The following is an 18,026-nucleotide window of genomic DNA, read 5'->3' on the forward strand; positions in this document are numbered from 1 at the left end:
TTTGATTACTTTCTAAACGAACATAAGATTGGAATGAGACTAAAACCATGAAAATATAACTGGTGGAGTCCTTGTAATCACAGGGGCTGGACAAGTGAATTCCTGATGACTGAGTGAAATGGAAATTGGCAAACTCACCACTTTAGTATTTGACTTAAATATGAATATGATATTTGTGAAAGCACGAAGCTAGAAGACGTAGTTAAGTTTAGATAAAGAATTTTGTTTAAGGGAAACCTTTGAAGAGAGATGCAAATCTAAGAAGATGAAGTTTAACAGGGTCATTTATATGTTAATAAATCTGCACCCAACTTCATATATGCTGAATGCTTATGTATAGGGGGATATGTATAATTTAACTGCAACTCCTGAGAAAAATGTTTCTACAAAAAAAGATAAATTGCCAATGCCTGATAAAGATATTAATGATTTTCAGTACCCAAAAAGCAGTTGATAAGGCCAAAATTCTATGTACTGACCAGAACATACCTGGATATTGTATTAATTTCTGGGAAATATGCTTGAAGCAGATATATTCAAACAAGCATATATTCGGAAGAACATGATCAGCATAGCAAGATGACACTGAACGCCTTCAAGGAGTGTTGCAAACAATTAGGAATATGTGGGGTACGGATAACAAAGATCCAGACACTCCGAAGAAAAAAGAGCAATCAAATGTGTTCTTTTGGCTGCATGAGAAGATCTTGGGCCCAAAGTGAAAGGCTGCTAACAGATAAATGTGAGCTGCGTGTAAGTGAGGACTGCTAACAATCACAGATCTGAGAAGAAAGAATTGACCCCCTAGAAAGAGAGCTATTTCTTGTGATTAAGTCCAACATAGACCTACCAAGTGTATGAATGTGGCTAGATTATTATATGAGGGATTCAGGTTTCAGTTGAGAAATTGAATTACATGCTCTTCAAATTGCCCCTGCCCCGGATTCTGTGTTTTTCTACATAATTCAAAAAGCTGGACTCAGAGAACCTCTGCTTTTTTAAACAAGTGCAGTGCCTGGCACAGTGTAGATACTCAAGACATGCATTTTGCATAACTGAATACATAAATAGCATCTGGGGGGAAAAAGAAGAACAAAAACCCAAGAATATGGAACAGGAACTGGGGCAGTGACTTCCACAAACTAACCGAACTGGAAACCAGGGCTTCGTCTCTGCCCTCATCCTGCCTCGTCCTTGCTCTTCCCTCTGTGCGCCTCCACACAAGGTGATCTAGATAATAGCTCTTTAAAATCTCTCAAGCTTGCTGATTTTCTTCTTTCTTGCTCAGGCCATCATACTAAAACAGTGTCTTCTAGTCTTGCCTTCCTCAAATTCATTCTTCACACTTCAGCTAAAGAAATCTATCTAAATCATTATGTCTAAACTTGCCTAAAATCCCTCAATCATTTCCTAGCATCCCTAGGATAAATCTCAAATGCCTTCATATAGTCCCTAAATCCCCACATTATCTGGTTCCTATCTATCCCTTTGTCTCTGCTTCCCATCCTGCACATTCTGTTCTTAATATACTTAATATCTATGTCTTTTTTATGACTACTCTTGTCTCCTTGTGTGTGTATATCCTGTTCTGTGTTCCTCCTCATCCTTTTTGTGGTAATGATAATAATGATCTTCTTTATATGTAAGAAGTATTTAATAACCACATTGAGTAGTTGCAATATGCCAGGCACTGTTCTATACATTTACACGTATTTTTGTCTTGTAGTTTTCACAAAGCCTTTGAGGTAGAAATGCTGTTGCTTCCACAATGAAAAAACACAGCTTTCCAAGCACTGTGGTATACAGAGGTGCAGACCTCTGGAGCCCTATTTTCTCTGAACTATTTAGAATCTCAGGATAAGGCTGCAATTTAAAGATTATGTAGTCCAAACTTTCAGCTGGATCTTAAGTCTCCTATCTAATTTTAAATAGTCTCCATGGGGAGTCAAAAAAGAATCTCTCTCTTTATACTCTGAAAAGAGAAGCATAGTTTTTTCCATAGGGAATAATTAGTTTCTTATCTGACCCCATCCCATCCTTCCAAATTAGCAACAAATGTATTCAAATCAGACACTTATTTAAGAATGAGAAATGGAGGTAATTTCAAAGTAGTGTAGTTACTTTATAAAGTTGATTTTTTTCTGATGTAATTAGCCACACATACTATCACCAAAGTTTGATATGAGTATAGTAATGATTACTAATAAGTTATGTAAGAAATGTAAATGTCTGCTTGAATCAATCTAACATTATTTGTCCCAATAAAGTTTTCAAAGTCGGTGTCTAACAGTAAGGATGATTAAGTTCTTTCATTAAAAGAAAAGAAAAAAGTGACTAATTAGGATACATTCAAATATAATGCTGACTGACATCTTGATCTAAAAGGTATTCTCTATATTTGTTTCCATAATATAGAAGCTTATATTAGCTCTATATGGTATTTTTATAAGGTCTTTGAAGATGTGCTTTTTGCCCATAGTTATTTAAAGTTAGCCTTTCAGAAGCAAGCTTCTCTACCTTGTTCCCACATTTCTAAGGTCAGTGATTATCTATATCCTATTGACAGGGTTTTATAAAAAAAATAGATAACAAGAGACTTTTCATTCAAAAAATATATGTATGCATGTATACATATATATAACTGATGCCGGGAAGGGCTGAAGGCAGAAGAAGGGGCCATCAGAGGATGAGATGATTGGATGGCATCACTGACTCAATAATGGACATGAATTTGAGCAAACTCCAGGAGATAGTGAAGGACGCGGAAGCCTGGCATGCTGCAGTCGATGGGGTCACAAAGAGTTGAACATGACTTAGCGACTGAACACACACACAGATATATATATCTAGGCAGCATATTAAAAAAGCAGAGACATTACTTTACCAACAAAGGTCCATTTAGTCAAGGCTATGGTTTTTCCAGTAGTCACGTATGGGTGTGAGAATTGGACTATAAAGAAAGCTGAGTGCTGAAGAATTGATGCTTTTGAACTGTGGTGTTGGAGAAGACTCGAGAGTCCCTTGGACTGCAAGGAGATCAAACTAGTCAATCCTAAAGAAAATCAGTCCTGAATATTCATTGGAAGGACTGAAGCTGAAGCTCTAATACTTTGGCCACCTGATGTGAAGAACTGACTCCTTGGAAAAGACCCTGATGCTGGGAAAGATTGAAGGTGGGAGGAGAAGGGAACAACAGAGGGTGAGATGGTTGGATGGCATCACCAACAGAATGGACATGAGTTTGAGTAAGCTCTGGGAGCTGGTGATGGGCAGGGAAGCCTGGCGTGCTGCAGTCTATGGGGCCAAAAAGAGTCAGACATGGCTGAGCGACTGAACTGATTGATACATATATATATATATTACATATATATACAGCATACAGTTAAATGTATTTATTTCAGATTCTACATACTTAAATTTTTTAATTGGGGCTTGACTGGAATATAATCACGGGCAAAAGAATAACAAAATTCTTGAAAAAGTAAAGATTTCTCAGCCTCTTTTAAAGAGTCTTAAATACTTCAGCTATTTGGATTCAATATTGACTTTAAAGAAAAATTATTTCTGTAGAAGTATAATAAACCATACTTAACACTTCTGAATCATTTTCTTTAATTTATAAGGATCACTATAAATGTGCTTGGCTATTTATTTTTATCTGTATCCCATCACTGTATATAAAGCAATTTCTGCTATCATCCCTGGGTGCTCTTATATCCACATAAATCAGCTGTTTGCAACTTAACCTTTAAGTTCATGGCTTCATTACTTCCAATGTCATTCTCTCTTCCAAGTCAGACACATCCTATGTTATATTCTGAATCCTGTCATTGCTCCCAGATCACCCCTACTCAGAAGTTACTAATTCATGCATATCATTCCTTCCTATCTCCTTCTTTCAGCTTGGTTTTATCAACTTCTTCTACTATCATCTTTTTAAAAACTTCTATCACTTTTTAGTGTATCAGCTGCATTCGGTCCTCTTCTATCTCCCTATTTCGCTTGGATTCTATGACCATAATTTCACCATGCTCAGAAATTCCAAACCCATGATTTTTTTTCATTTGGTTATGTCCATATCATAACTAGAGTCACCAATGAATTTTTCTTTCTCCATGGCTATGTTTGGGTTACAAGAGAAAATTAATGCAAGGGAATTTGAATCAGCTTCATGTGGGAATTCAACACTGCCAGGTATTCCCAATATTTTTCTGTCACCGGTCTTCTTTCTATTCTCTGCAGCTTTTGTCAGAGACCTCCACTGTCCTCAAACCTGTGTCTTCTGCAGGTGCATTCACATTCTACTCTAGAGGGAGAGAGAAAGAGACCACCTCAGTCCTCTGAATTATTTGCTGCTGAATTCACACTAACTCTTGCCCCCATCCTGCTTTAACACAGCAAAGTAGGTTAATTTCTTCTCATTTAAGACCATCCCTGCTTATTTTGTCTGTCTGGTTGTGCCAGTTTCCCACTTGTACTTCAGATTCTCTTCAAATTCTCCTCTCTTCTGGATTGTGGTCATCAGCATTTAAACATGCTCACGTTTCACCTATTAAAGGAAATCATTTCTTCATTCTACTTTTTCGCTTCAGTCACTATCTGTTCACTCCTCAATCTCAATTGTTAACAATTGATTTTTTAAATTTCTGAGTCGTTAACTTGAACTTTAAGAAGCAAAAGGCAACTACATTCCACATATGAAGTTCATTTAATAAATATTTCTAATATGAAATTTTGCATTCAAAGTTAACTAGTTTATAAATAGACGGCTCATTCATTCAGTGGAAGATCTAGAAGATTAAAGTGAGGCAATTAAACATTTAAGAATCCTGTTTTTAAATATAAGATATATGTTAGTTGATAATATCTTCTTGTTTGTGCCTGGATGTATGCTGATGTTCCCAAGGAAAATATTGTGCCAATAACTGACTTGTTCTTATTGGTTAGAGGGTAACTTAAAACCTATTTTTTCTAGGTCAGTGAAAAATTATTTGTCTATTATATACTACAGTGGTCTTTAAATGAAGAAGATTAATTTTTGACAGAATCTCTCTTGGTATTCTCATAATTTTGACAATCTGGAGTAGAAAGAAAAAAATAAGTTATATGTTCCTATAAATAATTGCATGTAGAAAAGAATATCAATTTTTATAAGAAGAAAACTGTCTTTATCTAGACCAAAAGCACTACAAATATATATTACCTCTGATATGAATTTATAATATATTATCACAAACTCTCTTAAGAGTCATTTATAATTACAGCTTTTTGTCCGTTGCAGAACATGTCTTTTTGAAAGTTGTGAGCTGAAATACTTAATTCTAAAATGAAATAGCTAGTCAAGATTGCTCTTAAATTAATTGCCTGTGGAGGAGAAGAAAGTTAGTAAAAACTATGAGAAGTCAGATAACTTATGCACACTGATAAATATATTAGAACTTTAAGCAATACTTTTTGAGTCATATGTTTGTATTTCCTGTTTATTTTCACAATTTCTCATGTTTTATATTTAGGGTATTTCTATAGGTACAGATTTCCTATTTTAAAAATGATAAATATGTGAAAAAAATTAATATTCCACTGTGTGCAGATTTATTCAACTTTATTGGAGAGCAATGCCTAGGTAACTTGTAGGCTGAGGAAGATTATTTTGTCCATGGTAATAACTGGCCCCAAATGCTTCATGAAAAATAGTTTTCATGGAGAGCTCAGAAATTGCTTTTTTCTCATAACTCATCAAAGAGTTCACAGGTATGTTGACAGGAAAATCATTCTAACCACCTAGAATGTATTTCTTTGGGTCTTAATTTCCTTTCTGTTGCATATATGATGCAAGAAAGATGCCTTAAGTTTCTTAGGACATTGAGATGCCAATGTGTATGGGCTGCTGTGTTTTTGTTTATGTGAAAAATTTAAAAACTAGTCCCAGCTGTTCTGAAGCTAAGGTCAAAGAACTGCATTTCTCCAAAATGCACATTTAGTGAAAGAATACACAGTTTCTCTGAATGAATGCATTTGGAGGAGGCACGTGCAGGGTGTTCATCGCACTTCCAGCTTTTCTTTATAATGATTGTGTAATTAAAAAAGGGAGCTCTCTAACTTGCTTCATTTCTTAGATAGGAATCTCTGCTTCATATTTTGTTACATTGACTATATTTTATGTAGTAAAATTTTATTTTTCTAAGAATTGGTCTAGTATGCTTTTATAAAAAAATTTAAAATAATATTCTCATGGCTTTTTATTGGGTTATTTAAATTCCATATTTTCCCAGTGCCTCTACTCTCCCCAGGGAACAAGTGGGCTACTTCAAACACCACAACAAAATCAACCTTTCTGTGATGACATCTGGTAACATTGGTGAACTAATCTAGTTCATTTTCCCCCTCAGAGCAATGTTTACCAACATCTGTCCAAATAAATAAATGTGTCTACTTAAAGACACCCAGTTGCCAGCTTAAATAGAGGAGGAGGAATTACTCTTCTAGAGGGGAGAAGACTGATAGAATTTTTTAGGACTTTTTCATGACCTGATTACTGGCACATAATTATTACTATTGTTATACCACATGTGTAATGTCACAATAAAATTATGGAACTAGGATGTGAAAATTTCTTCTTGCCTCAAATTAAGTTCGGGAGATTGAACATCAGAACCTTCCCAGTGATTTTGATCAAACCATGTATGTGAACCAGAATCCAGATAGACCCACCCTCAAACCAGTGCTTTCTTCGAGTCACTGTCTTTCCAGAAGTCTGCTGTATTTTTCTTAAGCTCTAAGCTTATAAATCTGTTTGAGATCCCAAGCATCACTTAATAGGTTACTGCTTCTATTTGTAAAATAACCTGAGTGGCCTGAGGTGAAGAATCTTCTTTAACAAGCTGCCTGACTTCCTCCCGGGGTTTACTATAGGCTGGGAAAATGTGGTCATGCATGTTTCAGAGTGGCTCATTTTCAAGAGACAGACTACTGGTCAACTATTAGAACTGCCTTCAGCCTGATTATGCTTTTGGATGCAGTGAGTATCTGTGTCATGGTGAAATTTAAAAAAAAAAAAAAAAACAGAACACCATGTCTTTCTCGTATCTGAGCTTTAGCACATCTGAAATGATGCTCTTGTTTTATTCCATGGCTTTCTTTGGATTGAAATGTATCCATTAACATTTGTGTGCTTTTCTTTTTCATCTGTCCTCCTCCATCTCATGAAAAGCACATCAGGGTAAGTTGAATCACAATGGCTGCTGAACATGTTTATTTTCAGCACCATCCTCTTTTTCTTTTGTCTTTAGTATTTCTCCTTTCAGTTGTAACACAAGCTGCACGGCCTCTGACCTAAAATGAAAATTGTGAAGTGTATTCATTTTCTTAAAAGGAATCATTGGTTCAGAGAAATGTTCACATTTAAATGAATCATGTTGGCCTTTCAGGCACTTCAATTTCTTCGGTTCTACTAGACACACATCAAAAGACAATCCAGATGACATTTTCCCTAGTTCTTAAGTCACTCTCTAGGGGTGAGTATGACATTCAGTGAGGCTTAAGTAATAGCTGCAGGTCACTTGGGTATTTTTGACTATGCTGCATGGCTGACTCTGCCTGTGTGTTTCAAAGTGCTTCATGGTTCTCCACTAGCATTATATTCAAGAGATAAATTTATTTGTCAGTTACCAGAACTGCCCTTTGATGAAGAGGGTTAAATGTTGAATCTCCCCCAGTAGAACTTATATGTAATCCTTGGTTTTGGCTGAACCCTTTGGTCTCGTGTGTTCTTTCTCCTGTTTCCTATACTACGAGTTAATTCTTAAAGCTTTGAAAGGTGTATTACTAAGATTACTGTTCCAAATTTCAAATCCTGCTTTTTGAACTAAATTTAGAATATGTTATTTATTTCTAAAACCAAGTAGGCTTCAGTTTATGCATAATATAAAGTATTACATTTCTATAAATGCCCACATGGACAACATGATGAGCTATAAAACACTTTAGATGGAGAGAGGTATTGATTTTTACACTTAAGCAAAACATTTTGAGGGAGCAAATAAAACGGCTCTAGTGAGATGCAATTTTTCAGGAAGCTATGGAAAGTGTCACTAATGGGCAATATGGATATTTTATACACCAATACAGGTCATGTGCTTTGTTTATTAGTTTGGTTTACATTTGTTACATTTTTCCTACTCTAAGATATAATTACTACTACTAATTATTTAACAATGCAGTATTTTTTTAAGTTAGGATAATTTATATTAAGGAAAGCTCTAGGAAGTGTTCTTGAAAATGCAAGGCAAACTGTGATTGGAGTACTATTCAACTACATTGGCCAAATGCAAATTGTAAGACCTTACTTTTTTAAAATATTCACTACTCTGACCCTGGATTTTAAAGAATTGTTTACATGTCATCATGTAATAGTAGCCTTCTGTTTTCTAATGATTTTAAGTTTCATGAGAAAAATAATGCCAAGAAATAAAACTTTATTCTCCCTTTTCTTTTTGAATGCAATATTGAAAAATAATAAATTCATAATACATCAATGTCTGTGGACTTTAAGAAACTGATATAATTACCTTAATTCTAAAATTTAATTTCTTGTCTTGCGCATGCTCCTAGAATTTAAACATTTTAAGACCCCAAAATCATTTCCTTGGTCCAATTACTAAAGGAAGCTTGGGAAGTTAAATGTCAGGAGAAGACAGTACGAACATAGCATAGACGTGGGAAGATTTGGGTGGAAAGAATATTGAATTAGGAACAGAAGACAAGACTTTAAGCTCCATGTGTTTTCTGCATACCTTTGAGTGAATGACTTATATTATCTGTACTTTCTGCCAACTTCCTAATACTCACAAGAGTATGGGAAAAAAATAATCTCAGAAGCTTAGAACTATAAACTTCAAATCTGATTTAAAGAGGACTCAAAATTAATGAAGCACCAAAGCAGTCTAGTCTAAATGGCCTCCAAATAAACCTGCAAACTTCCCAGTGTCTCTCCAGTAAGTTCCTATTTAACAATCAGGAAGGGACTGGGGAGGACAGACCACAGTGTACTGCAAAAGGGAAATTGTTTACCGGGAAGAAATACAAGCCCCGCTAGCTGTCAACAACAGCATGAGTAACTGCATTGCTCCATCACATTTGTGCATGCATGTGTGTGTTTATACCTTTTTAGCGGTTTTGAAAGTAATTAAATTCAAAATAAAATGAGGAGTGAAATTATGTAAATCCCAACTCAAATTCACAAATATATTTCTTTCCTGAGGCTCTGCCCTCCATTTTTGCAGGAAAAAAAAAAAAAGGTTTCAACATGAATGAACTTAGGATTTATGTATTCAAATAATTTCAGTTTCAAGCAATGTAGCATGCATCTGAGGATCTAAATAAAGCACCACGTAAATGTGCAATGGACTTTTATATGTACTACATGTGAAAATGTGCCAAATAGGATATACCTACATGTACACTTGCACTTACCCACATACAGAATCACAGCATGCTGTGCTTTCAGATCAAGTCAACCTTGTTAATGTTGGATTTGAAACTCTTAATTTTATGGAGCTAAATGTGTATAGTTAGGTAATCAATGTCTGAAGCAGTTGATTGGGATTTGGAATATATTTCTGTTCAGAATAATTATGTTAATTAATATATATATTTTTTCAACTTACATGTGTTTAAAAAAATTGATATGGTGCTATATTTCCTTCATATTTACTGACCAGAATTTGAAACAGTTTTTTGTACTTTTGATTCTCACAGAATTGGTCAATAGATATAGATTTCTGAAAAATGGCATTATAACCCATTGTCTGGTTGAAATTCGAAGAGATCATGTTTTATTTACCCTCTTCACTGTTGAAGTTTATAGGAATAGGATACATTTTATAATTAATAATAGTGCAAAGTTATGTAAATTTGCTTTTAGAACTATGTATAGATTTATTCTCTGTATTATACTGTTAAGAAGTAGATTCAACTGTCAAATTATTTTGACTTACATTTCATTCTTGGTTCTTATCAAGTCATTTATTTCTCCTGGTTATATTAATAAGTAAGTACTTGCTGTGTGCCACAGTAAATAAATAAACCCTAAAGATAAATTTTTCAACCAGATAATTACTTTGTATTACAATAATGCAAAATTAAACTGAAACAAATTACAAATTCAGCTTTTCCATCCTGATTATATAAATGGGGCTAACTTCCTTCCTCTGGCCAAGATTCAGAACCTGTTTTTAATAGGAAACAGCAAGAAAAGGAAGGTTCCTTTTTTATCTTATAGTGTTGGGAACTGATGTGTGATGGTGAAGGTGGTAAAGACTATCTATATTACCAGAAATCAAATTAATGTGAGTCTACATGTGAATGAAAATGAGAGGAGAAATACAGGTGGGAGAGCATCATTGCCTTTCATTTTAACAAAGATGTGGTTACTCCCATCCTCCTTTCATGATTGTGAAAAGTTCAGAGAGTTTAGTTAGCTAAAGGATAATGTGGGGGGTAAGAGGCTGACTCTAACCAGGTTGTGATGCTCAGATTCTGGCTCTGGCTCACTGACTGTGTGTTCCAAGTGGTCTCATCTTCAGTGTCCTCATCTGCAAATGTGTATCAGCATGTATCTTGTTGGATGGCTGTGAAGGTTCATGACTTATACGTATAAGGCACTAAGGATCGTGCTTCACACTGTCACTCAGTATCACAGAGTAAGTGGTAAATGCATATCAGCAATTATTATCCAAGATCCAAAGCCTAATTCGTCTGCATACAGAAACATAAATTTTTCAAACCATGATATTTTATCTCAGAATATGAAGTGGTTCATATAAACAAGAAAGTACAATAGATTCAATTACTCACTGTACTCAATTGTAATACATTTCAATTACATTTAAATACAATATTAAATCATAAATGAGAAATACAGCAAGTGCAATAACTAGAATGTATGCAAGTTATAATATTTGAAGAGAATATGTATTCTCTTCAAATATATGTATTTGTATTATATGTACAGAATATGTATTCAAATTTCTCTTTCTCTCGTAGAAGAGAAAATGAATTCTGCCTGGGACAGGTCTTGGAATCTTGACAGGAAGGATAAAGTTTAAACTGAGTCAGAAAGATAAGTGTGAGTTTTCCACAATTATGATGCAAAGAAGGATGTCCCGGGCAGAAGATAAAGGCATATACAAAGTCATGGAGGGTAAAAAAATAGAATGAGGTATTTGGGACATAGCAAGCACTGCAGTACTGGTTGAGCAAAAGAAGCTAGGAGAAATCCAAGGGCCATTTCACCAAGGGTCTTTTTAGTTGTGCCAAGATATATGACCTTTATTTTCAGTTCTCTGTGTGCGCTCAGTCATGCCCAGCTCTTAGTGACCCCATGGGCTGTAGCCCACCAGACTCCTCTATCCATAGGATTCTCCTGGCAAGAATACTGGCATGGGTTGTCATTTCCTCTTCCAGGGGATCTTCCTGATGCAGGGATCGAGCCTGCATCTCATATCTCCTGCATTGGCAGGTGGATTCGTTACCACTGTGCCACCTGGGAAGTTTATTTTTAGTTGCCTGCTTTAAAATCTTCCCTCCCCCTTTGAAGTTTTTAAAGCAGGCAACCCTTCCAAAAATATTTGTGTTTAGAAAGGTCTTTCTGGAAGGTGGAACAATGATGAGAAGTAGGGAATACCACCGGAGAGGCAGACTGGGAGTTCACTGCCATGATCTACAAATGAGTTTAAACAAAAGCTTTGGTAGTAGCCAATCAATTTACAAAATATCATATTTAATTTTAGAGAGGACATTTTAATCTCTTTCTGCAGCCAATCTGTGTAACTGATAAGCAAAATTCTTACTTCTTATTAAGATGTAATAAGTAGTTGGATCTTAACAAAAACATAGAATACTTAAAAGTCAACCTTCGACCAAGGATCCTGGATGGTTGTCAACACTGAGAATTTCATGGATTACGAGACAGCAATCTCTCAAAAGATGTTCTTGGCTAGATCAAGCAAAGATGCATGGTGCAGTAGAAGAGTAAACTCTTACTTCTGAATGTTAGTCTTGGGAGGAAGATGAACCTCATGCATTTGGTGCCGTTAATGGGCTTCCTAAGTGGCACAGTGGTAAAAAATCTGCCTGTCGATGAAGGAGATGCAAGAAACGCAGTTCAATCCCCGTGTCAGGAAGATCCCTTGGAGTAGGAAATGGCAACCCATTCCAGTATTCTTGCCTGGGAAGTTCCATGGACAGAGTGGCCTGCCAGGCTAGAGTCCATGGGGTCACAAAGAGTTGGACATGACTGAACACACACGCAGGCAAGAAGGAAACAGTCTTTATGAATGACACTCACACTATGAATTTCCAGATTTTGAAAGATAAGAGTCATTGTGGGATCTGGGATGATCAAAAATAAGAGGATGTTTTATGATTTAGGTGTCCCAGAGCTTCTCTGATAGCTCAGATGGTAGAGAATCTGCCTCTGAGGCATGAGACCTGGGTTCGATCCCTGGGTCGGGAAGATCCCCTGGAGAAGGAAATGGTAACCCACTCCAATATTCTTGCCTGGAGAATCCCATGGACAGAGGAGCCTGGCGGGCTACAGTCACAAAGAGTCAGACATGAGTGAAGCAACTTAGCTAGCACTCGAGATTTTGATCATCAAAGACAAGAAACAACTTACTATTGCTAGAAAATGGTACTTGCAAAGATGGAATTATTCATGTTCAAATTATTTGGCAAAGTAAGTTTCTAGGTCTAATTAGAGGTCAGGGAAGATTATTAGAAAGGAAGGTTTAGTCTTTGTAATCCAAGTTGATGATTGTGTTGTAGGCATTTGAGTAACTATTGAATGATTTTCAGAGGACAGTTCAATAATAAATAGCTCATATTTATTGGCTGTTTCTTTTGTACACATTATAGTTGTCATCACATTAAATATATTTTCTTATTTAACTCTCATACCAACCCTCTGAAATAGGTACTGTTATCAACTTCATCTTACACATGAGGAAGCTGACTCTTTGTGACTCTCTTTTCACTGACACCAACGAACCATCCACATTGGGAAAAATATGGAGAAGGAGACTTCACTGCCCCCAGGGTTGTGAATTTTTGAATAATGAATTTCATTTCTCAGCATTTAACATCTTAGTGAATTTGTTGATTTACAAGTTGTTCTCCCAAACTATAAGAGCATGAGATCAGGGACTGCGGACGCCCTGGGACTAGGGTCAGCAGGCAGTCAGTAGATTCTTATAGACCTACTATGCATTGAATTTTTGACCTCAAAACAAAATAAAACTAACAAAATTTCTGACTCAGCAAAATGTTAAAGATATTCTAGGGAAAATTGCTTGGTACTGAGGGGCCTAAAAAAATAAGTACTAAGTGTTGCCTCCAGGTGCAGGGTAGGCTGGTTTCAGAGAGAAAGCGTTTTTGTTGTGTCTTGAAAAACAAGACACAGTGGGAAGACAAGACAGGAAAGCATATGGATATCATTCAGTATGAAAGACACAAAGCTAAGAAACGCAAACATACTCTACTTGTGAGGTCAAAACTGAAACAGTTGAAGATATAAAACCTAGAAAGGAGGAACCAGACATTTCTATTTGGATGGAATCATTCAAGCAAAGCCATACTTGCTTAAATTAGTCTGGATTAGGATTTAGGAACTACAAGCCCAGAAAATGCCCTTGATGGATTTACATTTTTTAGACATTTCCAGCCCTTTATCTAGATGTCCTTGGTGGTAGATATCACTAGGGTGCCCACGCTTTGCTCCTGTCTTCGGATCAGGTGCGGCAAGTGCAGGCTACCCTCTGCACGTTTCCCTGTGAACTTGCCAATTATTCACACCCCTGAGTGTTCCCCACGTGCTTCTCGACACACCGCATTCCATTGACAGTAACTCACTGACACCCTTCTCAAGAGAGTCTGAGGCCTTTGGGGAAATCTAATGGCATTCTTGGAGAAGGCAATGGCACCCCACTCCAGTACTCTTGCCTGGAAAATCCCATGGATGGAGGAGCCTGGTGCGCTGCAGTCCATGGGGTCGCTAAGAGTCGGACACGACTGAGCGACTTCACTTTCACTTTTCACTTTCATGCATTGGAGGAGGAAATGGCAACCCACTCCAGTGTTCTTGCCTGGAGTATCCCAGGGACGGGGGAGCCTGGTGGGCTGCCATCTATGGGGTCACACAGAGTCGGACACGACTGAAGCAACTTAGCAGCAACAGCAGCAATGGCATTCTTTCCTGCAGACAAGAATGTGTTTGCTGAAAAGACTCAGCAACGCAGAAGTTTTTCTGATTCAAAACTGACCTTCCTTTACAACCAGTACTTTGTTTCCACACAGGAAATGACAGTCTTGTACCTGAAACTTCCTGTACAAGGAAGTGCTACTGACTGTCCTCTAAAATCTGTTCTAAAATTTAAAACAAATGTGGGTGCCCAATATTCCCTGGTGGCTCAGACGGCAAAGCATCTGCCTACAATGCAGAAGACCCAGGTTCGATCCCTGGGTGGGAAATATCTCCTGGAGAAGGAAATAGCAACCCACTCCAGTACCCTTGCCTGGAGAATCCCATGGACGGAGGGGCCTGGTGGGCTACAGTCCATGGGGGTCACAAAGAGTCGGGCATGACTGAGCTACTTCACTTCACTTCATGGGTGCCCATGTGTATAGTGATCGGTAGATGTAGGTGATTTGAGGGGAAAGGATGGCTAGATATTAGATTATCTAAAAGAGAAAAAAGAAGAAGGAAGGGAGAAAGAAAGAAACAAAGGAACAGAGAGAGAGAAAGAGAAGGAAGGGAGGGAGCAAGGGAAGAAGGAAGGAAGGAAGGAAGACAAAAGCAGAGAACACCAGTGTATCCAAAATGCCTATTTATCCAGTCACTTTTTTTTAATTTAGTATTTCCTAATACTGCAGGTCACTATTTCTCTGAAAGTATCTTCAAAATATCTGATGACCACAAACATGCCTTCATGCAATTAATGCTATACTCATTCTTAATAATCTCTCGTGAGATCACCATGTATTAAACTCAGTGATTTCCAAGAACTTCAGCAGTAACCATATTGCTTCATTTTCCTAACCATGCCTCTCTCCCAAGCCAGTGTGTCCAGATATATGTCACTTAAATAATTTCCATATGATGCAGATTTTTTTTAATAGAGAAAAATTAAATGAAATATTGCTTTGAGAATTTCAGTGCATTGCTTTACATAATTAATACCGCCCTTGGGTTAAGGAAAAGCAGATCTGGATTAATATCATGCAACATACAGTCATCCACTCCAGTCTGGCCTGTTTCTCACAGTTTCAAATGTATCAGTTCAGAGGCCTCTATTTGGGATTTAGCCCTGCCAGCCAAGGGCCAAAGGCAGAATCCCCTGGACCCTTACCTCATTATCTTTGTGTTAGGTAGTTAGAGTAGGAAAAAGGAGTCCAGAATGGCAGTGGCTAAAAGACAAAGTAGGGAAAAGCCCTCGAAAACAGAACAAAGGAAGGTCCGGGGACGGGAGTGAGACCCTCAGGTGAAACAAACAGCCCTCCTGGCTCGCCCAGTTTACATAGGGCAGGCTCAGGGGGAAGAGAAAAAACATTTGAAAAGAGCCAAAAATGGGCCTCTGGCCTCTCTTCTCTTCACTTTTCCTTTAAGGTCAGCCTGCCTTCATGCCTTGAGGGTGTATGTTCCTTTGCTTGCCAAATAAAATTCTGAGCTGTAATCGAGCTGTGACACTGGTCTGCTGTTTCAGATGTTTACGGTGAGACAGAACGAAGGAAATTACACGCTCCCCATGACATTTGCATACTCTTACTAAAGCTGCTGTGCTATGAGTGTTTGTGATTTAAACATAACAAAGCACAAGGAAATATTTTCCATGGGATATAATGTCCGATGATTTCTCAGACAACTGTATGATAAATTTCTGTTCAAAAGGAGAATAGGATTATTTGAGCTCATTGGATCGCCTCTTAATCAGATTCCTACCAGGAGTCTCAAACCAGATCGAACTCTTAGAATCATCTGTCATGGGTGTTGTTCTCATAAAGTGACTGGAAAAAATATACTAAAAATATATTATGAGATGTAATTTACTGAAACAAGAAGCAACTAAATGTAAACAAATACTGGCTGACATGTTCAACATTCACTACTGTTTACCGAACACCTCTTTGGTGCCTGGCTTTGTTCTGGATGCTTCAGATGCACCTCTGAACAGAGTATGTACTTGAACCATTGGTCCCCCTTGAGCTTACTTTCTTTCATGAGATGACAGGTCGAGACATAAATGATACGTTATATTAGAAGATAAGTGATGTGGGAAAAAATAAGGCAAGGAATGGGGATAAGGAATGTCTGCTTGGTATTATGGGAAAGAGGGGAAGAGACATTCAGAGAGAAAGTGACATTTGAGTAAAGATTTAAAAGTATACAAAGAGTAAGGCATGTGAAGATACAGGAGACAAGCATTCAAAATGAGGCAACAGCATATGCAAAGGTCCTGCGGCAGAAAAAAGTCTGGACTGTGTCCAGGGAACAACAAGGAAACCAGTGTTGCTTGCTGAGATGGGAGTTGAGTCCGAGAACAGAGGGTAGAGTGGATCCTAACAGCTGCTTTAGCTTTTATTCTCAGTGAGGCAAATAGTAATTGGAAAGTTATGAGCAGAGAAGTTACATTATCTGACTCAACTTTTAACAGGATCACTCCAGTTCCTGTGGTGTGCTTTTTAAATTAGGGAACTCATTAGAAGTTTCACAATTGAAATGTTCTACTTTCCAAAAATGGCTTATGTATGATTTATGTCATTTCCTTGTGAAAATGTTATGTGCTTTCTAGATGGTGAGTGCATATTGACTTGCCTTTTTTTTTTTTTTTTTTGCTAAATGTAGCAAAAACCAGTTGTAAATGTGTATTTGTTTCTTCCCCTTTAATGCTACTCACCTGTCACATAACTGAAGTGTTTTCCCCCCCTAATGGATATAACGTTGCAACTCTTGATAATGCTCCTGGGCTCTGTGGAAACCTACTCTGAATTTTCTTGCATGTGTCTTGTGTTCAGTCCTGCCTCTGCCCCTCCACCCTTACTGCTCGTCATGCTTGGAATGTCATCCCTAACTCCTTTCCACCAGCCCTTCAAAGTCAGTTCAGTTGCTCTAAAGTCTCCACTGCTCATTTCCATTGCTACGAATATTAACCCCTTCTCCAAAACATCCCACTCAGAATGTGCTTCATTGAGGTTAGCATCTATTTGTGAATTGTACTATATTTTTAAACAGTTTCTTGTATTTGCTTTTTCTGTTTAACCAGGGATCTCCTGTAAAACTGGGTGCTTGTCTGTGTGAGTCTCAGGTCTCAGCTCACAATAGGTGCTCGATAATTACCTGATGGTTTGTTGTTTAACCCTTCAACTCATTTATATTCAATATATTGAATATATTGATATATTCTATAACAGTGAGACTAGGCTATTCAAAAAGCCCAGTTCTCAGTGCAGGAATGTCATTGGAAAGCCTGAGGGGATGGGTGAGAGGAGAGCAAGCCAGGTTCGAGAACTGCTCTAGTTTCACTCTGGAGTCAGGGCGCCAGTGTCGCTGTCCCCCTTCCCAGGTGCTGAATAGCTTACGCATGCTTTCTTTATTACCCTGTGAAGTGAAAAAGCAGTTGATTTATGTGTCTCTTCAGCTACAATTAACTTCAATCTTTGTTTTGCCTCCTCATTTCTTTGTTGCGCTGCATTTTGTGGTAGCATCTATCGCAGACATGGAAAGCTTTTGTGTTAGAAGACATCTTTATTATATATTCTAACATGTTATAGTCCACCTCAATAAGCAATTAATCAGTTGATAGCAGGAAATAATCAAATGCTTCATTTTGGAGTTCCTAAGCATGAAAGACACACATTCAAAATAAAACAATATGTATAAAATGTGTGTGTAAGATCAATGTATCTAAGGAATAGAGAATATATTTTCCAGTATAGTCCTGGCCAGGAATATATCAATTTGAGTTCCAAAGAAA

At 37.3% G+C, this 18,026-nt stretch overlaps 1 protein-coding gene across 26 annotated transcripts in view; it reads left to right on the plus strand.

Moving 5' to 3' along the window:
• Nucleotides 1-18,026, plus strand: part of PPFIA2 (PTPRF interacting protein alpha 2) — a 507,997-nt gene that overhangs the window by 450,046 nt on the left and 39,925 nt on the right. For 13 of the 26 annotated variants that reach the window (XR_003511286.1, XM_027543239.1, XM_027543241.1 and 10 more), the window contains one exon: nucleotides 7,211-7,219. The exons of the other annotated variants lie outside the window; for them this stretch is intronic. Coding sequence is in view for 12 of the 13 variants with exons in the window: in XM_027543239.1 (XP_027399040.1) it covers nucleotides 7,211-7,219 (9 nt within the window). In the remaining variant the exon portion in view is untranslated. The remainder of the gene's footprint in view (nucleotides 1-7,210; nucleotides 7,220-18,026) is intronic. 26 annotated transcript variants of the gene reach the window in all.

This window comes from Bos indicus x Bos taurus, chromosome 5, assembly GCF_003369695.1.
Source record: "Bos indicus x Bos taurus breed Angus x Brahman F1 hybrid chromosome 5, Bos_hybrid_MaternalHap_v2.0, whole genome shotgun sequence".
In the NCBI taxonomy this organism is placed as follows: domain Eukaryota; kingdom Metazoa; phylum Chordata; class Mammalia; order Artiodactyla; family Bovidae; genus Bos; species Bos indicus x Bos taurus.